Here is a 12,177-nt window from a genome sequence, read left to right on the forward strand (position 1 = left end):
TTATACATTTTATAGTCCCTTTACTCTTGACTTTCCTTCCCTTCTTGGAATTCCCCTATTTCAAGCTACTCATAAAATGGAGAGATAAGTTTTCAAATGTACCAATTCAGACAAACAGCAAATGGTTGAATTGATATAATGTTATAGCAGAGCTATACACAAACCCATTTTTTCCCCTACTAGTCCAACCTGTCTGTCGGAACAGTAGGTACCAATTTCAATTTTTTACTGTTCCATTCCTGCAAAAGTTAGTGGTTCGAAAGTGATTTATACTGGCCCTGGACTGACAGACCAGTGCCAGTGCACAGCATTGGTAATAAAAAGTCTCTCTAGTTTTAAAGATAATATAAAGTTTTGGTACCTCAAAAGTTTCCCTGAATTTCCTTGTCTTAGTTTGTGTTTCAGGTTAAAGTACCTTTCATATAACTAACACATCACATGCGCACAAATTTCACATTCATGAACAGATAAGATATTTGTGTGCGTGCATGCGCTGGCCGTAGTATTCAGTGTATGTAGCTCTCCCAAGGTCCTCTCGACCATGTCACATTCAGTCATGAATTTGAACAGAAAGGGACTATTGGCAGAACCAAACGTTGCCCGAAGCCTGTTTTCAATACTTCAACTTGATTGGTAAGTCTTCAAATTGAAGAAATTTTTGGATTTTAAGTTGATATTTACTGGCGATAATAAATCTGTCATGATCCTGAATGCTACAATGTGAAGCCCCATTACGCTATGCGTATGGGGCTGCTGGTCGCAGTTAATTGCATGATTACTAAGACATGAGAGCACTTTGGGGCGAGTTAGTCTCACAGTGTTAGTTATTATGAAAAGTACTTTAACCTGAAATACAAACTAAGACAAGGAAATTCAGGGAAACTTTTGAGGTACCAAAACTTTATATTATCTTTAATCACCATCATGCTGCACTCATGTCATGCATCAGAAAGGTGTGATGGTGCCAACACTGACAGTTCAGATGCTGTTTTGTTGTGTGCACTGGGGCCACTCGGAATGCCCTAATTGCTATACTGTACAAGAATACTCACCGACCCCAATAATTGCAATTTGTACATGATGTAACTTTTTTTGCAGTGTGTTTGCACATTGATTTATACACAGCAATCAGACTGGTGACAACAGGAATCTTGTAATACATCCTTGTCCACTCATGACTTGAATAATTCCTTCCTCCAAAGCTATAAATCCAAAATATATTGCATCCTATTGCTTGGACTGGTCAAAGATTTCTCATCAATCTTGACCGTAAGTCATTGAATTGCTCTGGTCTTTAAAGAGGGAGGTTAAGTGTGCTTTATTGCAAACTTCTATATGGGTCAAAAAGGATCAGGATGTGCTTTTGCAAATTTTAAGTGAAAGGATTTGCTGTATACTGGTATAGCGCCTTTACCATCTCTATCGAAGACATAAACAGGATGCTGATGCTGAGCTGCAGAGAGGGGAAATTAGTGTGGTGCTTTCTGTGAACGAGAATGTCCATCTATTTAAAAAAAACAAAAGTAAATAATGTTGGCCGTCTTTTGACAGGTATTATACAACAGCTATAGGAAAAAAGAAAGTAGCTACACGTATCTGGCTGGTTGATTGCCATGATTGACATGCAGTTAATATTACTATTGCACACGGTCTCTGTCAGCCACGCAATTTTGGAAAATGGATATCGCAAGGCTGATGTCACCAATTTCCAACTGACTCAGAGTTTTTGTGACATTGCACAGCTTTGACGTCACAATGAACAAACATTTGTCATGCACACTCAACAATTACTACAAGTGCACTTACAAGCACATATTTTGTCTCTCAATTTTATAAACAACTTCGAATTATAAGTTTCGCATATGTACAATGTATATACTGCATAAGCTGTTATTTTCGCAAGGGTTTAATTTTCACAAATTTTGCAAATCACAGTTGGATCGCGAATTTAACAACACGCGAAAATGTCTCCGAGCGCCCTGTTAATAGTGCATTAATGTAAGCATCGGCGTCAATTCACGAAAACAACATCTCACGAAAATGTCTATGGCCTCGTCATTCGCGAAAATATCTGTACGCGAAAATAACAGCATATACAGTACATGGACATGGCTGATTGTGACTGTGCTACTCAATCACCTTTCATGGAAAATGGTTGCCATTTCTGTGATAAAAGCAAGGATCTGTGTGGACCACATCTGAGGTGTCATATGGACTACATCAGAGGTGTCGTATGTAGCAAATACAGTCAAACCTGTCTATATAGCGACCACCCAAGGGAGACGGAAAAAGTGGCCGTTATAGGCAGGTGGGCGCTATAGACAGGTAATCCAACTTTGTGTGCATTGCTTACATGTGCATACATGTATCATCGTTGTATCCTTACATGTACATGTATGTGTGTACGTACTCACACACCGTGTGTTTCCATGCATTTAACCATGCCGGTGTATATAAAATTGTTGCACAGTAGTACATTGTATGTGTACTATCGTGAAGAAAGCTTAACAATAGTGCATTATTATGACTGAATGAGGGATGAATGCAGCGGTGGCAATCACTGAACGTTGTCCGGACGGCTACAAAGCAGAAAAACACCCTGAATTATCGGCACGGCAACGGCTCCATTGGGTTTTTGGCCGCTGTAGATGGGTTAAAATCTACCACGGGAAACAAAATTTGTGGCCGCTGGCCACGTTAGACAGGTGGGCGCTGTACACAGGGTCTTTAACGGGGGCTTTTCTCTTGGGGGGATTTTTCAGTGGCCGCTATAGACAGGTGGTCGCTATAGACAGGTGGCCGCTATAAAGGCAGGTTTGACTGTAGTGTATGGTCATTACTCGTGCAATGGAACAAGATTTTACATTCGGTGAAAGATGAGGCTCACTATTCAACTCAGTTTTGCCTCGTCGAATAGAGCGCCTCTACCTTTCACCTCGTGCAAAATCTTGACTATCGCACTCTTGACCATTCACAATCTGTATACTGGCAGCATGACAGTCTGGTCCTCACCCTTTTATCGTGACCTTCCGCTGTTTGGTCAGCGACTGCGACCAGCCGACCAGCTGCGTGTGCATCTCGCCCGAATAGCGCCGCCACAGCCAGCGCCAGCCCAGGATGGTGACCAGCAGCATGGTGAGGATGAAGAGCGGCATCGCCGTGTAGACGTCTCGGGCGAGGACGTAGATGAGATAGACCAGGTAGAGGAGGAGGAGCGTGACGTAGCCCGCCCAGTGGATGACGTTGTAGTTGGCGTGGTAGAAGTGGACGACGTTCTTCTCCACCCTCTCCACTCTCTGGTAAGGTGTCGGCCGAGAATCAAAGCATGAGAGAAAGGAATTATGGGAAAATGTGGAGAAAAGGAGTTTGGATAGGAAGGGGGTGTAATATCATTCTTCAAAATGTGCTGCAAATACATCCTGACACCCATGAATAGGCCCATATACATTGTATATTTCAAGCCTGCATCAGTCATAAAATCTGCCTTTTTTGACAGTCTACATGTTGTACATGTATGATGTTCATCACTACCTTAAAGAGGAAATCTACCCTCAAAATAAATAAAATTCAAGAGAAAGAAAAAAATTATTCCCTACAAAACGATACAAAAATGACTAAAATCAGATGGGAAATAAGGAAGATACGACATATTGAAATTTCACATTTTTTTTTTTACATTCTTTAACTAGTCCTTATGAATATTCAAATCAGCAAGTTGACATGATTATTCAGATTCATAAAATTACACAGTACCAGCTGTATGCTTTAAGGATTAGAACCAACACTTGCTGTTGGGCGGAAGCTCGGTGGTCTAGTGGAGATGACACCTGTTCGGAGATCAGGATGTTGTAGGTTCGAATCCTGCTCAAGTATACCATACGCCCATGATTTCTTTTATCATGGCTACTACTAAAACACTGATCAATTCAGTGCTTATTTACGTCGATGTAAGGCAATTTGTCAATCAGTCGCAAATATTTTCTTGGTGTGAAAATTTTTACGCATTTTGTGCAACATGAGAATAGTGCAAAATAAATATGTTAATTTTTGCATGATTGTTTTCCTTTTTCATTAATTGTAACAAGAGTGTATTTGCTGTAATGAGGACCAGCTACCTTCTACCAGAGTATTGTACGTGCTGCCAAAACTCATAACAGACATGGTAGCATGTGAGCTGTCTATGTTAAAGTGCAAATGTTTGCCCAATTGTGACCATCTACAAAATTAATGACATGCAAAATTCATCTTACCCAGCCGAGTGTGAACTGTTGTTGGCAAGAAAATCTTCAGTGTTTAAAAAAAACGCGGAAATTTATGAATCTCAAAAGCAGTGGCCTATGACATACCTGAGCAGAACATCGTGACCAACCAAATACCACAATAATCAGGATGCTAACCTTTGCTCTATATTCCCCTCTGTACTGAAAAAAAGAAAGAAACTATCTCTTTACTTGTCTTTTATCTGGACTGGTTTCTTGCAACGTAGAGAAGGACAATTTGACAAGTATTCTCAGTAAAAGTTGACAGGGTCATAGTACTCATGAAGCTAAAAATGTGTGAAGTTTTCATTCCCAAATCATGAGCTCACAGACGAAAGTGATTTAGTTGACGCTTAAAATGATATGCCCCAGTTTAAAGATAGAGGCCTCTGAAGTTCTGTAATGATAAAGCAACTGCATATCATTTTTTTCCTTTTTTTTTTTGTCAACTGCAGATCCCCTGGGTATTCAAAGTACTGGCCAAGGAAAGAGACACTGAAATCATTTCTGCCTCAAAAACTGTTTGTGAGTGTCAAATGTGTAGCACATGCAACACAGGCAAATGTGGCAGTTTGCGAGTTTCCAACTGAATTGTTTTGTTTATTTGTTTTTTAATGAGATCATACTGAGAAGGTTACTGATTTAAAGTCCTGAGTAAAGTTTTCAGAAACCTTCTTCAAGAATGAAGAAAATGTTAACCCTGTTTGCTCAAAATGTTTATCATGCATAGGCACCATATCGTAGCTCCATGATATAATAGGCCTACATGTATATATGGCCACACCTCAGGGGCCCGTTGCATAAAAGTTACAATTATGGTAACTTTGCCATCCAATGGTAACTGCCATGGAATTCTTGATTTTGAATGGCTGTTGAGTAGTGTTGCCATGGTAGTTACCATTGGATGGCAAAGTTACCATAATTGTAACTTTTATGCAACGGGCCCCAGAAGTCACTGAAAACACATAACTCTGAAAAAACAAACTCTGCAAACAAACATCTGCAAAAAGATTCATTCATGCATCGTTAACTCACTCATAAACACATTTTTTATCCAATACACCCACATGAGTATTAATTGTTTCACAGTACAAGGACTTCTATAAGTTTCGTTCACTCAAGGGTAGTCAATCAAATCCACGATAGTTTTGATTTTTTTTTTCCCGCATGTTGATTGCTTATTTTGCACAAATATTAGACATGCTCTTTCGGAACAAGTGTTTGCTTTGTCAGGGCATTGTTGGTATTCTAGGCATTGCACCTTGTGGCAGTTGAGTTTGGCGTCTCATGTTCGGCAAATCCACCCATCACCTCTCGGCCGGCAAAGGTGTTGTCACCGATGCACATCAAATCAGGCATAAAATTTGATGCTTATCGGGAAAGGTGTCGTAATTCTCGCACTTGTATGTGACCAATCGCTCCTTATATAACAGCGACAACATCCAAGCTAACAGTCTGAAATCTAACTCGGGGGGGGGGGGGGGGGGGGGGCCTGCCTTGCTGATCGATATGTCAAATCGACTGTCAATGTTGCCGCAGCGCTCTCATTAAAGTTGAGGGGTGGGTGGATGGGAATGCAAACTAAACCCTCTTAGCATCCATCAGGGCAAGCAGGTAGATTGGTATCTCTTGGAAGTCGGGTATGATTGGAAGACTACGGATTGCGACAACATGACCATTTTCATGAGATCTGGCTGTGGCATTAGCCTCCCTGACACACTCATTACTTCCTTTCTTCCTTCCTTCAGCCCTTCCAAAGTTGCAATCACATAAAGTGGACAAAGATAAAAACATTCATCAGCAGATTTAAATCTATGCTTGTTTGATAGCTACCCTTGACTTCTGCGAATCATTACAAGAGTGCAGATGACTTGCTATTAACCAAATTCCTACTTACGAGTCTGATATGATATCCACAAATACTGTGCACAGTACCCAAACAGATTCTAATGTGTCATCGATACATAATCATGACACCATTGCCACAAAACTCTGATAAGGTTCCAGACATTAAAACTGGTAAAAAAATATATATATAACAAAATGATCTAGCCAAAAGTGAACAATTTGGTATATAAAGAAATTAAGAATATTTAGACGTTTAAATCTCATAACAATTTAATGTTAGCTTTTTACTCTGGTGTTTTTAATCAGCCTATCACATTAAAGATTGCTTTATACATTTTTATCTATAAACTTCAAGCAGAATTGACCAAACCTGTGGTACCTGGTGGCAACTTTTCTTACCAGTTTGTGGGAAATTTTGGAAATAAATGGTGACAAGCTATTATATACCAAATGATAACATAAGACTCTGGAGATCGAATTTGTGTATATTACAAGAAAAAAAAAAAAAGATGTTTGATGCTCAACAAGTTTTTCTTGTCAATCAAAAAAAAAAAAATACAAGTACTTGCGACATAACATCTATTCACATGAGTTTGACCACGTACCCAGGGACAAAAAATAATCTAATGTTCGATCTGTTGTTCCTACTACAATTACTCTACAAATAGTGATATGATGACAGCAATAATAATAATATGATGATGATGATGAAAATATGAAAATGATCCTAGAAATAACTACAGTAACATCATCATCACACAGTATTCAAGAACTGGGTACTTTTTGGAAGAAGTTCTTATTTCTTTAAAGAAGACAGTAATTATAATATATGATATTGGCAATAAAAAAAATATAACAGTATCATAATAATAATACATTACATCATCATTATCATCATCATCATCATCATCATCGTGACTTTCGCTATCATCAACACAGGTAATATTTTCATTATGCTGATAAGTACAGGCAACATCTATTCTCATCCCCACCTCTGTGCAGCAATTTGTGGTGTATGGCAGTTCATCTTTCTCCGGATCTTCGTCATTTGTGAGGGTGTGTGTGTTGGTGGGTGAGGCCGGGATACCATCCTGCAGCACAGGTGGAAAATGAATGGAGAGTGAATATAAAGGAGTCTTGTTAATCACACCCACAGATGTACCACAGAAGTCAAGGACACATATGGCAATGGTCAAAGGGCCAGCGTCCTCATTATTTCAAATCAATAGCTACATTTTCTTCCAGGGGACCAGTAATATATAAGCTTTTTAATTCACCTGTTTCTACTCGATGCACATCAGTATTTGCCCAGCTTAATTCTAAAGGGATGGTATAGTTTTCATTGAGATGGGGCTTCAGGTTTCCAACTACTTTATGAAATAATGAGAAACATCTTCTGAAATATGAAAGAGCATGCAATTCTATGAGGAAGTCAAAGTTTATTTGATGAAAATTGGTTATTCTGAAATAGCTGAGATTTCCCCCCAAAAGAGGTCTTATTATAAGGTGGGACCCAATTCTTATTAAGCCCACTTTGTTTTACTTTGTTTTTGAATATCCCAGCCATTTCAAAACCAATTTTCATTAAAACAAAAACTTTAAATTCCTCTGAGAACTATATGCTCTTTAATACTTCATTGGCGGCTTCTTATTACCTCACAAAAACTTAAAATCTGAATCCCCCATCTCTCAACCAATGCTATACCATCCCTTTAAATACATTTTGCTGATTTGTACTCCAGGGCAAGTGCCTTGTTGACAGGGACAAAGTTGGTTGAAAAAGATGCATTAAGTCTCAGTTTGTAAACCAATATTATAAACTTTCTATTTTTCTTCTTTTTTTTTGTCCACACACAAGAATTGATGGTTTTCGCATCGCATTGCAAAAATACATTTTTCAAAACCGTTAATTTCAGGGTTGTGTGAACGGGACATCTGGAACGAGACCAGAAAGGTCAGCCGTGGAGCAAGCAAACCCCTGAATATCGAGTGAGTGAGAGAGTTTTGATGGAGGGTTGGGCTGGGAAGCATCTGATCTGAACTGTTGGTTGAAACATGTGATAGTGACATTTTGATCATGATCTTTTAACACGCCTCCCCCAGCACAGATCTCATTCATCTCTTACTCCTCTTTTTTTTTTCTCCTTCTTTTTTTTTTAGGGTAGCTGCTGAGATACAATGTATCTTCTGTTTGCCATCCTAGCTGTGGATGCATGTATCATCGGCTAAGAACCAGAAGGGCACTATCGCACTCTAAGATTTGAGCATAAATAAAAATGAAACAATAAATTTTCATGAAAAAAAGTTTTCTTTTAATAATGCAAAGTGGGTAGATTTATAGACATTATTCCAAATATGTGGTAAAATAACACCACTGTGGTTTTGATTTTCAACATTTCACTGAAAAAGAAAATAATTAAAAATTGACACCAAACTGTAGAGGAGATTAAGCTTTACAGTGTGACACCAATAACTAAATACCCCCCCCAAAAAAAAAAAAAAATGTGATAACGCCCTTTTGGTTCTCACCTGATGATATTAAAATGCTCTGACTATGCATGGAGTCCTAGTGTTCTTTTCATCTCGAACATACATTACACTGTACCATAGGCAGAATCAGACATTCAGAGCATGTGTCTGGAACAAGTATTGGTGTAAACTCGGCGACGGAGGGATACTTTCTCCTTTCATGCAATTCAAAATTCAGCACCTACATCGTATAATAATGTGCTCTTAAATATTTGTAAAGCAATATGTACAACTGTATTTGCAGCATGAAGTTTTCGCAAATTGTCAGTGACATCCAATGCATATAGTGTAAATGAGAACTTTCTTGTGCATTTTAATTTGGCAAATCTTGACTCACACGAAATTAGAATGCACGCGGAAATTTCTGATTTTACAGTGTAACTTTGACTGATATCAACTGTAGCTTTTATCCCCCCCCCCCCCCCCAATTCATTTCTGCTCTTGTGACCCTCAAAATGAGTTAGATACACCTCCACTCCTCTGGCGGTTTTGCGGTATGGCACCATGGCACCACATCTGATGCAGTATGAAACATTGAACTCTTCTTTACTACAATGAAAACAAACAGGCATGACCACCCACACACGTTTTCGTTCGTGGCTACTAGATGTTTCATTCCATCCTGTGGTTTGAGAATTAGTTTCCCATTGTTACACCACAACAAAACACTTCCCTCATCATTTTATATACCACATCCACAGAGATCACCTTTTTTGCTGTATATCTCTAAGATAGGAAATGTATACAGTTTCTCTTTCTCTTCCCTGCGGAAATGCATATATCTGTTCATCAACACTAACCAATTGTGATCATTCTGTAATATCTAATACCAGGATGCATGCTGGGTGTATGAATCACTTTATTCACCTTTCACAGTTCAAAAGCACTTGTTTGTGCAACGCTTGTATATAAGCCCATTTCTCATCTTTTTGCCAATCTCATCAGCAGAAAAAAAAAAATGCTTTGTGAGTCTGAATGCTTCACGTTTGCCCGATCCTGGTGCGGAAGGGTGTTTTCCAGTTGTGTTTTGCTTGATTCTGGGAGAGTATTCATGGCACAAATTAATTGCTCAATCTTTAACTCATGATTAAAGAGGAAATGCTGAGCTTGACACTTCCACCACCATTGCCATGCATTCATACACACCCAGCAATCATCAGTTTTGGCATCACTATATGGAAATCTTGTTTATATTGTCCCTGTTTACATACATCAAAACTAAACAGAACAAAACAAAAGAATTACTTTAATAGCTGCAAATGAATCTCTAGACTGCACATGCTAACAATGACCAGCTAATGACACAAAGTTTCAGGTTCAGTAAGTTCATTAGTTTCAGTAAGTCTCCATTTGTACAAAAAAAAAACACAAATAAGTATGACAATATCAAATAAATTCACAAATCATGGACATATAAACAGGAGTTCTCAGTACATAATCAGGTGAATAATATATATTTCATGATAAATCTTTAAATACAGGGAGGAGACCTTTGTCGATGCACAAATCACTTGACTTTAATAGACAACAGCCTCTAAACAGCTGAAGTACAGTAGTCTGCATATGCAAATCTAGTGTGGCAGGTCGAATTGTGAGATTCAACAAAAAAAAAAAAAATCTATGGTTTGCCTAGGTGCCGTTCACACAAACTATTTGAAGAATTTATCTTTAAATCAAGCGAGACCAATTTTTGCATCGCTATGCATATAATGACAGTGAACAAGTTCTTGTGTCCACACAGAATGAATGGTTTTTGCAACGCAATGAAAAATGTTAAAAAACAATTGATTTTAGGTGTGTGTGACTACTGCAAACACATGTACAGGGCTTGACAGTAACTATTTTTCTCTGATTGCCTATTCAGGCCACTAAAACCTTTTCATTATAAATGTTGGTGCCACCCCCCCCCCCCCTCAAAAAAAAATACATATATGATATAGTGGTCTCAAATTTCTTGATTTATTGGGATTTGGATCACGATGCTGATAGCTCTATTTAGTGGGATCTTTACGTCTACACAGGCAAAAGTCTTGAGATCTGCATTTCGCTAATTCGCGTCAGCGCAAATCCCACTTTTGGTAGTGCTTGGCAACCAAAGGGATACAAATCAGTTCTGGAATCCTGCCAATAATTTGGGTAGTCTCTGAAATCCCTGACTATAGTAGAGATATTATTCATGATGTATGACTTTGCCTGACAGCGTGGGATTATATTCAGACATGTTGCAAAATCCGACTGAGAAAACCAGCCGATTGCCATGGCAACAGAAACCAGCTGATCACCATGGCAACAAAAACCAGGCTGGAGTTGAGAATGTGGCATGTGATGATGTGAACTTTTAGCCTTTCAGCCTTGCAAATATGCCATCTGTGGTTAAGAACTAGAATTGCCAGATATGTGGGATTTTCTCTCAAATTGGTTTATTGTGTTACACATATATATACATTGTACATCAATACAAGTTCAAAGCTCTCCCCTTACCATGTACACTGTATGCTTATGGTCTACATGAAATGAACAATCTGCAATATACATAAAATGAAGTGCTTGTACCCAATGTGTAAGCCTACCCCCCCCCCCATTTTCCACAAAAGTGACCATGCATCACAAAACGAACAAATAGTCACACATACTGATTTTGCGTGAGGACTGAAAATAGGTGAAATGGGTCAACCTAGCCGATCTTGACTTTTCCATATTTTCTGAAAGAGCAAGTCTTCTTCTACATTATGTTAAAATTTGGGATCATAAAACAGTCAGGAAAGTGTGTGGTTTTTTTTAGCAGTTTATCTCGAATATTTTTGGTAGAATATTGTGATAAGATGTGTCTTTAGAGTCTAATTCTTATTTATGAGAAACCTTGTACACACTCTTCACTTTTAACTCCAATAACTTTTAAAAGGATGACGCTACTGCTTTGAAAGTTGGCATTAATTATGGACAGAGTGTGTTAATAAGGCATGCTCAATTTCAGCTCAATTTGATAATCCCTTCATTGTTGTTACTCCGGTGGTTTACTTCCTGTTTTTTGTCCCATTCATCGCACAGGCAGCACGGCTTGGTAAAGATTAACCTGTTGAGGACGGTTTGATTTTGCTACAACACGCATTTCCCATAGACGCTTGCCCGAGTATACTCGGGAGTCGTCCTCAACGGGTTAAGCGCTTGAATACACACTGTACTTCAGAGCCTCTTTTCTCAGTTCACACTTTTCCTGAGTGTGTGCTTTCTTTCCAATATTTATATAGGTTGGGAGAATCCATTTGAATTGAGTTATACATCATTTTAAAGCTTAGAGTCTGTTCTTTCAAAATCTGCCCTTAACTAAAAATCCATGTCTGGCGACATTTTGTGTGTTTTGTGGTGCAGGGTCACAAAACCAACAAAAAGTCACCAAACATGGATTTTTAGTTACGGGCAGATTCTGAAAGACCAGACTCTAAGTTAAAATGATGTATTACTCAATTTAAATGGACTCCCCTAACATATCTAAATACTGGAAAGAAAGCACACACTCTGGAAAAGTGTGAACTGAGAAAAG

General features: G+C 38.6%; 1 protein-coding gene across 1 annotated transcript in view; it reads right to left on the reverse strand.

Annotated features, from left to right (window-relative positions):
* LOC140241945 (solute carrier family 28 member 3-like) overlaps positions 1 to 12,177 on the reverse strand; it is a 71,521-nt gene that overhangs the window by 26,261 nt on the left and 33,083 nt on the right. The window contains exons 2-3 of the mRNA XM_072321692.1: positions 7,100 to 7,198; positions 3,013 to 3,296 (exon numbers count right to left, since the gene is read on the reverse strand). Coding sequence (XP_072177793.1) covers positions 3,013 to 3,296; positions 7,100 to 7,198 — 383 coding nt within the window. The remainder of the gene's footprint in view (positions 1 to 3,012; positions 3,297 to 7,099; positions 7,199 to 12,177) is intronic.

Source organism: Diadema setosum, chromosome 18 (genome assembly GCF_964275005.1).
Source record: "Diadema setosum chromosome 18, eeDiaSeto1, whole genome shotgun sequence".
Classification (NCBI taxonomy): Eukaryota; Metazoa; Echinodermata; class Echinoidea; order Diadematoida; family Diadematidae; genus Diadema; species Diadema setosum.